At 45.3% G+C, this 17500-nt stretch overlaps 1 protein-coding gene across 3 annotated transcripts in view; it reads left to right on the top strand.

Annotated features, from left to right (window-relative positions):
- Positions 1-17500, top strand: part of LOC130129970 (receptor-type tyrosine-protein phosphatase mu-like) — a 390986-nt gene that overhangs the window by 348397 nt on the left and 25089 nt on the right. For all 3 annotated transcript variants that reach the window (XM_056299678.1, XM_056299677.1, XM_056299679.1), the window contains 3 exons: positions 8080-8167; positions 12890-12966; positions 15069-15105. In XM_056299678.1, the coding sequence (XP_056155653.1) occupies positions 8080-8167; positions 12890-12966; positions 15069-15105 (202 nt within the window). The remainder of the gene's footprint in view (positions 1-8079; positions 8168-12889; positions 12967-15068; positions 15106-17500) is intronic.

Raw genomic sequence — 17500 nt, 5'->3', positions numbered from 1 at the left:
GAGTCAGCCTGCAGTAGCTGCTCACACCAACACTGAAAACATCATCACACATGACGACTGTCGTGTAGGATGAAACTGGTTTGACACAGCTTATCCTGGAACACACTCAACCAGAAATGATAACACTCAAACACACACTCACACACGCACACACACAACACACACTCATAGACACACACTCATAGACTCAGACACACATGCACACACAAACAACACACACACAACAAACACTCATATACACACACGACACACACTCATAGACACACACACACACACACAACACACACTCATAGACACAGACTCAGACACACATGCACACACAAACAACACACACACAACAAACACTCATATACACACACGACACACACAACAAACACACACTCACACAACATATACTCATAAACACACACAGCACACACACACACACACACACACACAAACACACTCATAGACACACACATACGTACACACACACACTCAGACAAACACTTTTAGAAACATACAACACACACACCCACATAACACACACTCAGACACACACAATTCATGCAAAGTGTGTGTTGTGTGTGTGTGTGTGTGTGTGTGTGTGTTGGAGAGGTTGTTGAAGAAAAGAATAGAACGAGAGAAATCTTGTTCAGATGAGAGATGGGGAGGAAGAGGGGGAGAGAGAAGTCTTGTTCAGATGAGAGATGGGGAGGAAGAGGGGGGAGAGAGGGAACACAGGACTCTTTGAACAAAGTTTGAAATTAGCACTCGTGAGGTTTAGAAAGTATGCCTTCCTCCAATCAGCTCTCGGTTTGTTAGCAACTACGTTTGGCTCTGACCAATAGGGAGGCAGAATACTGTGTTCAGAGGAAGTGCCCGGGGGCAGAGACATGGCCTGGGGCTAGCCTCACGGCGCTAACAGGAAATGCTCGGTCTAGTTGGCACAGCGCTGCCAGGCATGCTGCTAACTTGGGGAGTAACAATGACAATGAGGCTGAGTGATGGTTACACCATGTGTTATGTTGTAACCATGGTAACGACACTGTGTTCTTCTCTCTGTATCCACTAAACACTAAGTTGTACTTACCAGTCAGTTTGTTAGAACACACATGACTGTGACTTGACGTCATGTGATCTGTCTGCCACATTTCTATTTCTACTCGTGGTGTTCCTTCACTTCACCTCACTGTTCACATCCGGCCTGTCTGGTCTGCCGTCCTGCTTCGTCTCATCAAGCCCGGGTACGAACAGGGTTTCTGTAGCTGACTGTCCTCTGCTGTCGCTCATCATCATCTATTTCAATGAGCGCTCAACAATGTCTAGTGTCTAACGCCTGTCTAACTCACATGCCTCACACCAGCAGGCTGCTGGAAGCTAGCCTCTTAGCTAACTCACATGCCTCACACCAGCAGGCTGCTGGAAGCTAGCCTCTTAGCTAACTCACATGCCTCACGCCAGCAGGCTGCTGGAAGCTAGCCTCTTAGCTAACTCACGTGCCTCACACCAGCAGGCTGCTGGAAGCTAGCCTCTTAGCTAACTCACATGCCTCACACCAGCAGGCTGCTGGAAGCTAGCCTCTTAGCTAACTCACATGCCTCACGCCAGCAGGCTGCTGGAAGCTAGCCTCTTAGCTAACTCACGTGCCTCACACCAGCAGGCTGCTGGAAGCTAGCCTCTTAGCTAACTCATACCAGCAGGCTGCTGGAAGCTAGCCTCTTAGCTAACTCGCATGCCTCACACCAGCAGGATGCTGGAAGCTAGCCTCTTAGCTAACTCGCATGCCTCACACCAGCAGGATGCTGGAAGCTAGCCTCCTAGCTAACTGGGGTACATTTACATTTGTTTCGAATGTTGAGTAATGTAAATTATCCCTTTCCAAATAAACGTTTAAAAAACAAGCATCGGGCATCCAGGTGGTGTGGTGGTCTATTCCGTTGCCTACCAACACAGGGATCGGTGGTTCAAATCCCCGTGTTACCTCCGGCTTGGTTGGGCGTCCCTACGGACGGAATTGGCCGTGTCTGTGGGTGTGAAGCTGGATGTGGGTATGTGTCCTGGTTACTGCACTAGCGCCTCCTCTAGTCGGTCGGGGTGTCTGTTCAGGGGGGAGGGGGAACTGGGGGGAACAGCGTGATCCTCCCACGTGCTACGTCCCCCTGGCGAAACTCCTCACTGTCAGGTGAAAAGAAGCGGCTGGTGACTCCACATGTATGGGAGGAGACATGTGGTAGTCTGCAGCCCTCCCTGGATCAGCAGAGGGGGTGGAGCAGAGACCGGGACGACTCTGAAGGGTGTGGTAATTGGCTGGGTACAATTGGGGAGAAAAATGGGGGAACCCCCCCCCCCAAAAAAAAATAAAGTAAAAAATTATTGCCCAGGACACCCTAACCCTAACCCATGTCACACTGCTCACCGCGCACTGTCACAGAACCGTATTGATGTAACCATGTTGTGTTGATGTGCTGTTCCTCATGTATACAGCTACAAAACATCAGTACATGTTGTGTTGGTGTTCATGTGTATGATGTCATCCATGACTGTCTGAATGAGCCAGCAGCTATAAGAGGACTTGATGAAGCTCGTTAAGGTGTGTTATGATTTCAGAGCCGGATGTGACATGAGATGCTCGCTCACATCCATTCTGATATCCAGAAAGCAGCCAAACGCACAATGACATGCGTTGTTGTGATTTTTTTGTAGATACCTGGTTGATAAAGACCATCAAATATCAGATAAATATTTTATTCACTGTAGGAACATCAAATGTCAATGTCATGGATACACACACACTCACACGCACGCACACCAAACTACCAACAAGCTGAATAACTGCACTTACTTTTTCTTAACTTCAGAACACAGCTGCACTGCACTGTTACACACACACACACACACACACACACACACACACACACACACACACACACACACACACACACGTACTGCCAGCAGCCGTTATTTCATTTTTCCTTCTTTTGTTCGTCATCTCTTTCTGTTGGCACTGACAGAATGTGTGTGTGTGTGTGTGTGTGTGTGTGTGTGTCTTTCTCTCTGTCACTTCCTTAGTTTGACAAGTGTCTCAAGCTGCTGTCTCTCTCTCTCTCTCTCTCTCTCTCTCTCTCTCTCTCTCTCTCTCTCTCACACACACACACACAGACACACACACACACACACAAACTCGGATCTCCTCTGGGACCTTTGGTTGCATCTCATTCAAAAGCCTCCAGAGACGAACATGTGTGTGTGTGTTTGCCATTTACGCTCAGCATTTGATGTTAGCATAGATGGATGGATGGATAGACAGATAAGGAAACAAATGGTTAGCAGGAAACTGTAGGCCTGTTAGTCTGACATCTGTAGTATGGAAGACAGGGTAAAATCTATTAAGACATATATTGTTGACCATTTGAAATCAAATAGACTTAATAGCAATAAACAGTATGGATTTATATGTGGAAGATCAACTATACTTCAACTTCTCTAGGTTCTTGATAAGTGGTCAGCAGCTTTGGATAGAGGTCAGTCAGTTGTTTGCATAATATGGACTTCCAAAAAGCTTTTGATACAGTTCCTCACAAAAGACTATCAAAAATAAAATCCTTTTGCATAGACGAGACAGAGTTACAGACTGGATACAGGACTTTTTCTACGTAATAGGAAACAGCAGGTGGTGGTAAATAGTGACACTTCAGACTGGAAGCCCATGCATGAGGAATAGTTTAACCGTTATATGAATCCATTGTCAGATGTTATCTTTTTTTTCTTTTCTTTTTAAAAAAAATTTTTTTTTTAAGATTACTTTTTTGGCATTTTCCCCCTTATTGGATAGTGACAGTAGAGAGAGAGAGAGAGACAGGAAAGGCAGTGTGAGATGTTATCTTGAATTTGCAAGTTCGGTCTCGTGCCTTTGTAAATTAAAGGTAAAGAAAGTTGCCAATTGCCATCACTAGTGTACAGGAGATGTAGAGACATGACTGATAGAATGCAGGATTTTATAGATGAGCCTGTCATCCCCTTTTGGACTAAAAGGTATGACAAGACGGACTCCTTTAAATTGTTCCCACTAGAGGGTTTTTTTTTCTCTGAAAGGCGAAAAAACTCCTTTACACTTTGTGCTGTAAAAGCACAAAGATAGCTACAGCTAGGATGGGTTAAATGCAGAGTGTAATTTCCCCACAGGGATCAAAAAATATCTCTCAAGTATGGAACGAGCTTCCACAGGATGTAATGCTCCTTCAGTTAACCCTTTTAGAAATAGAATGGATAAATTCTGGTCAACAAATTATATTTTGTATGATTACAAAGCTGATTCGTGATTATTTGTGAAATTATTGTTGTTTTAAATAAGTATATTGGGAGAAGGATGCTGAATATGGAGCTGCCAAGGAAGTGGAAAAGAGGAAGGCCAAATAGGAGGATTATGGATGTGGTGAGGGAGGACATGCAGTTGGCTGGTGTGACAGAGGAAGATGCAGAGGACAGGAAGAGATGGAAACGGATGATCCGCCGTGGCGCCCCCTAATGAGAGCAGCCGAAAGTAGTAGTAATAATAATAATAATAAATCGAACTTATATAGCACTTTTCTAACACTCAAAGTCGCTTTACAATAAACGGCAGTGAAACAAGACAACAGATAAACATAGCAAAAACATACAGGGGTGGATGGGAAGGGCGGCTACGAGAGGTAGTAGTAGTAGATTGTTACTTTAAATAAGTATATTGTGTTTTTTTGTTTTTTTTTGAGTTTTAGAGTCTGGTGTGGAGGATTTATATACTGTACCATAAAAATGTAAATACATTTCAATAGAATTTCAATAGATAGAAACAGAGAGCAATAGGAATGAATGAAAATAGAGTTAGTAGGGTTTTTCTATTGTTGAGGGTTATCTAATCAGTGAACCAATGTTAACTAGCATCACTCTCTGTATCATCATCTGACTTTGACCTCTGTCCTCTTGGTTGCTTGTGTAGTTTGTGTAGTGAGAAGTTGTGCTGTCCTCCAGGTGAACGAAATGAAAACATGACAATCCTTACTGAACATCCCGTCTACAGTAAACATTTCTGTTCTTCTGAGTCCCAGCTGTGTGAGTCAGGAGGGTTACCATGGTGATGTTGAGAGCACCATGCAGGGGCATGATGGGTAATGATGCCATGAAAAGAATGCAGTCATCAGCAGGGTTTTTATTTTCACATCTGCTCAGTGAAAGATGCACTGATGGTCTTCCTCTCCTCTGAACAACACAAACACCAGCTAGTCATTAAACCATTCACCAGAGGCATGGAGTGTTTTCTGCCTGTGCTCAGTCTGCAGAAGTGGAGAGAGAGACAGAGCGAGAGAGGCAGAGAAAGAGAGAGAGAGGGAGCGAGAGACAGAGAGAGTGTTCTGAATGTGGGATATTCCCCTGATGTCTGGAACTATGGATTAGTTACACCAATTTACAAAAGTGGAGATAAATTTGACCCCAACAACTACCGAGGCATCTGTGTGAACGGTAACCTGGGGAAGGTATTTTGCAGTATTATTAACTCCCGGCTCATAAACATCCTTATGAAACACAATGTCTTGAGTAAAAGCCAGATTGGATTCTTACCAAATTACCACACTACTGATCATATTTACACCCTACACACCCTAATTGAAAAATATACTCAAAATCAAAATAAATTATTCACTTGTTTTGTTGACTTCAAAAAAGCATTTGATTCCATTTGGCATTATGGGTTGTTCTACAAATTAGTTGAACGTGGTGTAGGGTGTAAAACATATGACATTATAAAATCAATGTACTGGGGAACTAAGTGTGGCATTAAAATTGGATCCGAAAGAACCCAATATATCCTTCAGGAGTGCGGCGTGAGACAGCGTTGCTTTTTAAGCCCAACTCTATTTAACATATACATTAATGAGTTGGCGACCATACTGGAAAAGTCATCAGCACCTGGATTCACTCTGCACGACAGTGAGGTCAAATTCCTACTCTATGCAGATGACCTAGTCCTTCTTTCATCAACGGCGGAAGGACTCCAGATTCAATTAGACCTTTTTCAATGGTTTCGCCAGACCTGGGCCCTGGCAGTTAACATGAACAAAACTAAACTATTAATCTTTCAAAAAAGGTCCAGATGTCAGGGGACAGAGCACATATTTAGATTAGGACCAAATGAAATAGAACATACACTAGACTACACCTACCTAGGCCTTAGAATCAATTGTAAATGAACATTCAACATGGCAGTGAATGAACTAAGAGACAAGGCACGCAGGGCTTTACTTGCCATAAAAAGACAAATTCCTTTAGAAATTATAATCTGAATTTGGCTAAAAATATTTGCATCAGTAACAGAACCAATTGTCCTTTAATGGCAGTGAAGTGTGGGGCCCACTTGCAAATCAGGAACTAGATAAATGGGAAATACAGCCAGCTGAGACTCTGCATGTTGAGTTTTACAAAAACATCCTAAAAGTCCATCGGCACACTACAAACAGTGCCTGCAGGGCAGAATTAGGCCAATATCCTCTTCTGATTAAAATTCAAAACAGGGCGATCAAATTCTGTTAACACCTAAAATTAGTGATCCCCACTCTTTCAATTATAAAGCCTTGCAATACCAGGAGTTGAGCATAGATAAGAACTCTCCTACCAACCTGGTCTTCAGCTCTCCTGTTCCACTAACACATACTAACACTTTAAAGGCACAAGACTAGGTCTAGACTACACAACATATTCGATTTAAAACAAATTTCCTCAAACCTAAAAGACAATTATTACGGATATTGGAAATCCAAAACAACCACAAAGCAAGATGCAATGCTATTTGGCCCTAGACAGAGAATATACATGAACAGATTACCTAACTAAAATAAAAGAAACACATTTGAGAAATACACTGATGAAATACAGACTCAGTGAGCACCGCTTAGTCATACAAACTGACAGACACAAAAAAACTTGGCTACCAAGAGACAAACGTGTGTCAGCAGTGCAAAGACAACGTAGTTGAGACAGAGCTGCACTTTTTAACAGAGAGCAAAATATTCCAATCAGTCCCTGATGCTTCTTCCCAAAATGTGAAGAAAAACTCCCCAAATTCAATGCTCTCCCAAACCACAGTAAACTAGCCTACTTATTGGGTGAAGACAAAGAGAGCTGTACCATACTGTACTGTACAGTACTGTACTGTACTATACTGTACTGTACTGTACTGTACTATACTATAGCTGCACAATATGTTTCCACTTGCGCCCATCTGAGGGACACTGAATGATACACATATTCACACACATATTTCCTACTTTTTACACAAACAAGCCCAAGACCACACTCTCTCTCTCTCTCTCTCTCTCAAGCCCAGAGACTCATAAATGCAAATGCACATAGATACAGTCAGCATAACTACCCTACTGCTTTATATAAAATAAAATTAAAAATAACAATAATAATAGTAACAGTTAAGTAATAAATAATTAATACGTACTACTGGTAACTGATCACCAGTCTGGTTTTTATACTGCACCTGTATATGTTGTGATTTCTTGTATGTGTCTATGTATAAGTACATGTTGTAATGACTGCTTTGGCAATACACCTGTCTATTTGTCATGCCAATAAAGCACTTTTGAATTTGAATTTGAGAAAGAGAGAGAGACAGGCAGACAGACAGACAGACAGAGAGAGAGAGAGACATAGAGAGCTGTTAAATTGTCTGCTGTAGATAGATAGCAATCCATCATTGTGATCTATTTCTCCCTCTAGCATCATGACAGAGAGGAGGAGAGGAAGAGAGGAGAGGGTATGAGATGAAGAGCGAGAGTAAAACAGTACTTGTGCATCTTTCTCTCTATCACCGTTCATCATGGGGAGCAAGCCGTTGGCTGGTGTTGTCTGGTGTTGTACATCTGCTGCTGCTGCTGCTTTGATTGGAAACTGACATCGTTAACATTGTTAGTGATGGAAATTAAATGAACTGAGAGACTGACAGACAGAGAGAAGGCTGTCTGTGTTAGTCTGTTCATCTTACTGCAAATGCCATACATAATGATGACCCCTTCTGCCTGTCTGCCTGCCTGTCTGTCTGTCTGTCTGTTTCTGCAGAGTTTCTTTGAAGGACAGTCTGCTCCATGGGATTCAGCCAAAAAGGACGAGAACCGCATGAAAAATCGTTATGGCAACATCATCGCCTGTACGTACATGCTGTATGACACATCCTGATATGGTCAATTTGGTCTCTGGTTGCAGCATCCAGCCGTAAAACACGTCTCACACACTCAAACAGTAAGACATGCAAAAGAAGGGCGGCAGCCACACATGTAATAGAAGATATATAACAGTCATATAATAATTCTACTGTGATAGAAGATAAATAACAGTCATATAATTCTACTGTAATAGAAGATATATAACAGTCATATAATAATTCTACTGTGATAGAAGATAAATAACAGTCATATAATTCTACTGTAATAGAAGATATATACCAATCATATAATAATTCTACTGCAACAGAAGATATATAACAGTCATATAATAATTCTACTGCAATAGAAGATATATAACAGTCATATAATAATTCTACTGCAATAGAAGATATATAAGTCATATAATTCTACTGCAATAGAAGATATATAACAGTCATATAATAATTCTACTGCAATAGAAGATACATAAGTCATATAATTCTACTGCAATAGAAGATATATAACAGTCATATAATAATTCTACTGCAATAGAAGATATATAACAGTCATATAATAATTCTACTGCAATAGAAGATATATAGCAGTCATATAATAATTCTACTGCAATAGAAGATATATAACAGTCATATAATAATTCTACTGGAATAGAAGATATATAACAGTCATATAATAATTCTACTGCAATAGAAGATGTATACCAGTCATATAATAATTCTACTGCAATAGAAGATATATACCAGTAATATAATAATTCTACTGCAATAGAAGATATATACCAGCCATATAATAATTCTACTGCAATAGAAGATATATACCAGTCATTAGTAGAGTTGTAGTATTACTGACGTCTTGGTTTACTTGAGTACGGGGCAGTGTACTAGGTGGTGCAGCAGAGCTCACCTCCTGGCAGCCATTACACATGGACCAGCACACTGAACCCTGCTGATGTTCAACACTCCTGCTGCTGTTCCACCAGGAAGCTGTGACAACACTGTGTACTCTGCTTACTGCTGCCCCACACCACACACACAATCACACACATAAACCACCACACACACACACACACACACACACACACACACACACACACACACACACACACACACACACTCACTCACGCACACACCACCACACCATCACACACACACACATACACCATCACACACACACATCACCACACCACACCATACCACAACACACAGACACACACACACACAGACACACACACACACACACACACACATACATACACCGGCACAACATCTCACACACGAACACAAACACATACATACACCACTACCACACCATGACACACACACACACACACACACCACCACCATCACACACACACCACCACCACACACACACACATACACCACCACCACACCATCACACACACACATACACCACCACCACACCATCACACACACACACACCATCACACACACACATACACCACCGCACCATCACACACACACACACACACCACGACACACACATGCATATACACTCACACATACATACACACACACATCATACACCACCACACCATGACACACACAAACACACACACACATACATAAAGCACCACACCACCACCACCACCACACCATGACACACACACACACACACATCACCACGACACACACACACACACACACATGCATACACACACACACACACACATGCATACACACTCGCACACATACATACATACACACACACACACACATCATACACCACCACACCATGACACACACACAAACACACACACACACACAGACATAAAGCACCACACCACCACGCCATGACACACACACACACACACACACACACACACACACACACATCACCACACCACGACACACACACACACACACATACATACACACACATATGCATACACACTCCCACACATAAACACACATATCATACACCACCACACCATGACACACATACACACACACACACATCACCACACCACACCACATAGACACAAACACACACACACATACATACATACATACATACCTACACACACACACACACACACACACACACACACACACACACACACACACACACATACACCGGCACAACATCTCACACACACAAACACATACATACACCACTACCATACCATGACACACACACACACACACCATGACACACAGACCAGACACACACACACATGCATACACACACACACACACATATCATACACCACCACACCATGACACACTCACACACACACCATCACAGACACACACACACACACACACACACACACACACACACACACACATACACACATACACCGGCATAACATAACTCATAAATACACCACTGCCACACCATGACACACACACATACACACACTCACTCACACACACCATCACACACACACACATACACCATCACACACATCACCACACCACAATACATAGACATACACCAGGACACACACAAACACACACGCACACACAGACACACACATGCGTACACACATCATACACCACCACACCATGACACACACACACACACACACACCACCACATACACCGTGACACACATACACACACATACACCATCGCACACACACACACACACACACACACATACAAAAACCACCACACCATGACACACACACACCTACACCGCTACACGATCACTCTCTCACACACACTCACACACACACAAACCACCGCACATCCACACCATGACACACATACACTCACACATACACCACTACACAATCACTCACACATATACATACATACACACATACACCTGCACAACATCACACACACACATACACCACCACACCATGACACACACACGCATACACCATTACACAATCACTCACACACACACACACATACATACACCACCACCACCACACCATGACACACACACACACACACTCACTCACTCACTCACTCACTCACTCACTCACTCACTCACTCACTCACACACACCACCACTTGCTTGCTTGCTGGTTGTCCATGGTGCCCGATGATGACCATCTTCTTCTATTTGTGGGTCCTTTGAGGACTCAGATAGCAGAAGAAGATACCTGCGCAGCAGAGATGGTTTTTAAAGTGGCATGGGGGGTGGGGCGCTTCTCCCAACGCCACATGACTTGATTGTAGAGATGGTTCTGATGGCAAGGGGGGTCCCTAGACAACCGGCACCTCCACACAACTGCAGGGGGCTGCCGGAAATCCAGTTTTTCAGAAACCGCCTCAAAGCGTGCCGCCACAGCTTGCTTTTCTGTTGGGGTAAGCTCCCTTAGCCTTATGTCTTCCAGACTCACCCACAAGGCAGCGGGGCAGTGGTTGATAGGTGCCAGGGTGTGTCCACCAGGGTGGGCCCGCACACCATATCTCTGGGGCCCACTGCTGCTCCGAGATCCCCTGCCAAGTTAGCCTGGGGCCGCAAGACCCCAGTTACCATGTGTGGCCACGGGGAGGCCCGGCAGGAGTCTTGGTGAAGGAGAGGCTATGTACTGGCAAGGGAAGGCTTACACGCTAGCATGCTTCCCTATTGGCCACAAAGGCTAGCCAGCGGCAGCAAGCTAAGGGCAGGAAGGACACAAGCGGGTTGGAAGAACACATGCACCTTCCCTCCAACTACACACTGCTGCACTAGACACATCACAACACCCTGTGTGTATGTACACACACACACACACACCACCACACACACATACACATACACCACCACACCGTGACAAACACACACACACACACACACACACACATCACCAACCATTACACACAGACACACACATACATACACCACCACACCATGACACACACACACACATGCATACACACACACACACACACACACACACACACCTCCTTCAGTGTCAACATCTGTCCCTGTACATGAGCAGTCCACCGACCTCTGAGCTGTAAGTAGTGACAGCGATGACGGCCAATCAGCTGCAGGCCACTGACCTGCTGGGAGGGACTTGTGAATAAATCAGCTATCACTCAGCTGTCACTCAGTTGTCACTCAGGCCGTCTGCATCTGAAAACTGCTGGAAATCAGAAACATCACAACCAAAATATTAATTAATTCCTTTTCACTTTATTTAACAAATGTTCATGTTACACATTTCTTTACTACCATATAAATACTGTTAAATATAAATACTGTTCAAAATAAACACTGTTAATATAAATACTGTTAAATATAAGTACTGTTCAACATAAATACTGTTCAACATAAACACTGTTAATATAAATACTGTTAAATATAAGTACTGTTCAACATAAATACTGTTCAACATAAACATTGTTAAATATAAATACTGTTAATATAAACACTGTTCAACATAAACACTGTTAATATAAAAACTTTTAAATATAAACACTGTTCAACATAAATACTGTTCAACATAAATACTGTTAATGTAAACACTGTTAATATAAATACTGTTCAACATAAATACTGTTCAACATAAACACTGTTAATATAAATACTGTTAAATATAAGTACTGTTCAACATAAATACTGTTCAACATAAACACTATTAATATAAACACTGTTAATATAAATACCCTTAATATAAATACTATTCAATAAAAATACTGGTAGTATAAATACTTGTAACATAGATACTGTTCAATGTAAATACTGTGAATATAAATACTATTAAATATTAAACCAAGAATCCAACCCTGTGTGTTTTTTAGATGACCATTCTCGTGTGCGTCTGCAGCCTCAGGAGGGAGAAAGCAGCTCAGATTATATCAACGCTAACTATGTGGATGTGAGTTACACACACACACACACACACATACACACACATACACACACAACACTGGGTGATGGGGAGGTTAAGGGGAAATGTTCCTTTAAAACTTATTTTCAAAGTTGTAAACATCCTGGTGAACGCTGTTTCCATGGTGACAGCTGTCATGCTGGGTGTTGCTGTGAGTAGTTTCCTGTTTGTACTTACACACACACATACACATACAAACAAACACACACACATAGTGTTTACTGACTGTGTTGACAGAGTCAATGTTGTCCTTCACACCGCCTGTTTGCCTTGTATTCAAGTTTGTATGAGTGTGTGTGTGTGTGTGTGTCGGGGGTTGGGGGTTGTATTTATTTGTTCAGTTTGTGTATGTGTGTTGCCATTTCTCCTCCATCTGCTTCCACTCTCCTTTATTTTCACTTCCATCCTCCACATCCCCATCTCTTCTCCTTCTCTCTCTTCCACCTCATCCTCTCTTGTCCTTCCTCCACATCCCCGTCTCTTCTCCTCTCTCTTCCTCCTAATCCTCTCTTCACCTTCCTCCACATCCCCATTTCTTCTCCTCTCTTCTCCTTCCTCCACATCCCCATCTCTTCTCCTTCTCTCTTCCTCCTCATCCTTTCTTCTCCTTCCTTCACATCCACATCCCCATCTCTTCTCCTTCTCTCTCTTCCTCCTCATCCTCTCTTCTCCTTGCTCCACATCCCCATCTCTTCTCCTTCTCTCTTCCTCCTCATCCTCTCTTCTTCTCCTTCTTCCACATCCCCATCTCTTCTCCTTCTCTCTTCCTCCTCATCCTCTCTTCTTCTCCTTCTTCCACATCCCCATCTCTCCTCCTCTCTCTTCCTCCTCGTACTCTCTTCTCCTTCCTCCACATCCCCATCTCTTCTCCTTCTCTCTCTTCCACCTCATCCTCTCTTGTCCTTCCTCCACATCCCCGTCTCTTCTCCTCTCTCTTCCTCCTAATCCTCTCTTCACCTTCCTCCACATCCCCATTTCTTCTCCTTCTCTCTTCTCCTTCCTCCACATCCCCATCTCTTCTCCTTCTCTCTTCCTCCTCATCCTTTCTTCTCCTTCCTTCACATCCACATCCCCATCTCTTCTCCTTCTCTCTCTTCCTCCTCATCCTCTCTTCTCCTTGCTCCACATCCCCATCTCTTCTCCTTCTCTCTTCCTCCTCATCCTCTCTTCTTCTCCTTCTTCCACATCCCCATCTCTTCTCCTCTCTCTTCTTCCTTGTCCTCTCTTCTCCTTTCTCCACATCCCCATCTCTCCTCCTCTCTCTTCCTCCTCGTACTCTCTTCTCCTTCCTCCACATCCCCATCTCTCCTCCTTCTCTCTCTTCCTCCTCATCCTCTCTTCTCCTTCCTCCATGTCCCCATCTCTTCTCATTCTCTCTTCCTCCTCATCCTCTCTTCTCCTTCCTCCACATCCCCATCTCTTCTCCTTCTCTCTCTTCCCCCTCATCCTCTCTTCTCCTTCCTCCACATCCCCATCTCTTCTCCTTCTCTCTCTTCCCCCTCATCCTCTCTTCTCCCTCCTAATCCCTATCTCTTCTCCTTATCGCTCTTCCTCCTCATCCTCTCTTCTCCTTCCTCCACATCCCCATCTCTTCTCTTTATCTCCCTTCCTCCTCATCCTCTCTTCTCCCTCCTAATCCCTATCACTTTTCCTTCTCGCTCTTCCTCCTCATCCTTTCTTCTCCTCTACTCCAGGTTTCTCTCCTCCCCTCTTCTCCTTTGTCTCTCCATTCAGAAGGCAAATACGTTCTTTCGTAGATTCTTCTGTTTTCATCCCTCACCTCCCCTGTCCTCCTGTTCATCCTTTCTCCTCCTCTTCATCCCGTCTCCGTGTTCTCTCATCCGTCTATCCGTCCTTCACGTGGAGCTCCTATCTAAACAGCTGGCTGGTATATGTGGGCAGGTGGGCTTTGGCAGCAGTGAGTGGAGGAGGGAGGTGGTTGGTGAGTGGCGTCCTGCCTCCATCTGGAGAGGCTCCGTCATCACACGCTAGCTGCAGTCTGCCGAGGAGGACAGCTGACCGTTATTAACCAGCTTTCCTTTTCCTCTGTTTGCTGTGTTTATTCTCTCCTCTTTCCTTTCTTCTCCCAGGGATACCACAGACCCAATCATTACATTGCTACCCAAGGTAATACAAACACACACACACACACACACACACACACACACACACACACACACACACACATACACACAGTTCAAAGCAGTTCATTTGTTTCCTCCTTTTAGCACATGTGATTAATTGTTCAAAAGGGGTATGTGTGTGCGTGTGTGTATGTGTGTGTGTGATAGTTAGTGAGATAGACCCCCAGAATGCCCCTGGGTCAGTTCTGATTGGTTGTTAATGGGTTCGGTTCTGCACGTCCTCTGTTGGTGTATTGGTCTTTACATGACAGCTCCAGGGCTTTCTCTGCACGCGCTCAGTAGACACACACCTGCAGAGCGAGCGAGAGAGAGACAGAGAGACAGAGGCACAGAGAGAGAGACAGAGACACACAACAGAGAGACACAGAGAGAGACAAATTCGACCAACACCTAAAAGCAAGTGACCCCAACTCCTACCATCACAAAGCTCTCAGTTACCAAGAGGAGAACAAAGAGAGGAGTCCCCTCAGCCAGCTGGTCCTGAGGCTCAGCTCAGCCAACAGCACAAGTCATCAGGACAACCTTCACACAATCTGGCCCAACCGCATTATAGCTAAAGAACAAGAAAATTACATTAACCACTGGACAACTATCACAAAAACTCAAAGCAAACTTCAATGTTATGTGGCTCTAAACAGACGGTACACGATGGCAGACTACTGACCACCAGAAACTGAGGAAGAAACTGAGAAAGACACGGACTATGTACAGACTCAGTGATCACAGCTTGGCCATAGAGACTGGCCGACACAGGCAGACCTGCTGCCCAGAGAGGACAGGCTGTGTCAGCTCTGTCCACAGAGACAGACCTGTTGCCCAGAGAGGACAGGCTATGTCAGCTCTGTCCACAGAGACAGACCTGCTGCCCAGAGAGGACAGGCTGTGTCAGCTCTGTCCACAGAGACAGACCTGCTGCCCAGAGAGGACAGGCTGTGTCAGCTCTGTCCACAGAGACAGACCTGCTGCCCAGGGAAGACAGGCTGTGTCAGCTCTGTCCACAGAGACAGACCTGCTGCCCAGAGAGGACAGGCTGTGTCAGCTCTGTCCACAGAGACAGACCTGCTGCCCAGAGAGGACAGGCTGTGTCAGCTCTGTCCACAGAGACAGACCTGCTGCCCAGGGAAGACAGGCAGTGTCAGCTCTGTCCACAGAGACAGACCTGCTGCCCAGAGAGGACAGGCTGTGTCAGCTCTGTCCACAGAGACAGACCTGCTGCCCAGAGAGGACAGGCTGTGTCAGCTCTGTCCACAGAGACAGACCTGCTGCCCAGGGAAGACAGGCAGTGTCAGCTCTGTCCACAGAGACAGACCTGCTGCCCAGGGAAGACAGGCAGTGTCAGCTCTGTCCACAGAGACAGACCTGCTGCCCAGGGAAGGCAGGCTGTGTCAGCTCTGTCCACAGAGACAGACCTGCTGCCCAGGGAAGACAGGCAGTGTCAGCTCTGTCCACAGAGACAGACCTGCTGCCCAGAGAGGACAGGCTGTGTCAGCTCTGTCCACAGAGACAGACCTGCTGCCCAGGGAAGACAGGCAGTGTCAGCTCTGTCCACAGAGACAGACCTGCTGCCCAGAGAGGACAGGCTGTGTCAGCTCTGTCCACAGAGACAGACCTGCTGCCCAGAGAGGACAGGCTGTGTCAGCTCTGTCCACAGAGACAGACCTGCTGCCCAGGGAAGACAGGCAGTGTCAGCTCTGTCCACAGAGACAGACCTGCTGCCCAGAGAGGACAGGCTGTGTCAGCTCTGTCCACAGAGACAGACCTGCTGCCCAGAGAGGACAGGCTGTGTCAGCTCTGTCCACAGAGACAGACCTGCTGCCCAGGGAAGACAGGCAGTGTCAGCTCTGTCCACAGAGACAGACCTGCTGCCCAGGGAAGACAGGCAGTGTCAGCTCTGTCCACAGAGACAGACCTGCTGCCCAGGGAAGGCAGGCTGTGTCAGCTCTGTCCACAGAGACAGACCTGCTGCCCAGGGAAGACAGGCAGTGTCAGCTCTGTCCACAGAGACAGACCTGCTGCCCAGAGAGGACAGGCTGTGTCAGCTCTGTCCACAGAGACAGACCTGCTGCCCAGGGAAGACAGGCAGTGTCAGCTCTGTCCACAGAGACAGACCTGCTGCCCAGAGAGGACAGGCTGTGTCAGCTCTGTCCACAGAGACAGACCTGCTGCCCAGAGAGGACAGGCTGTGTCAGCTCTGTCCACAGAGACAGACCTGCTGCCCAGGGAAGACAGGCAGTGTCAGCTCTGTCCACAGAGACAGACCTGCTGCCCAGGGAAGACAGGCAGTGTCAGCTCTGTCCACAGAGACAGACCTGCTGCCCAGGGAAGGCAGGCTGTGTCAGCTCTGTCCACAGAGACAGACCTGCTGCCCAGGGAAGACA

Source organism: Lampris incognitus, chromosome 19 (assembly GCF_029633865.1).
Source record: "Lampris incognitus isolate fLamInc1 chromosome 19, fLamInc1.hap2, whole genome shotgun sequence".
Classification (NCBI taxonomy): domain Eukaryota; kingdom Metazoa; phylum Chordata; class Actinopteri; order Lampriformes; family Lampridae; genus Lampris; species Lampris incognitus.
Note: the sequence above shows the minus strand (reverse complement) of the source record. Positions and strands in the feature narration are given on the sequence as shown.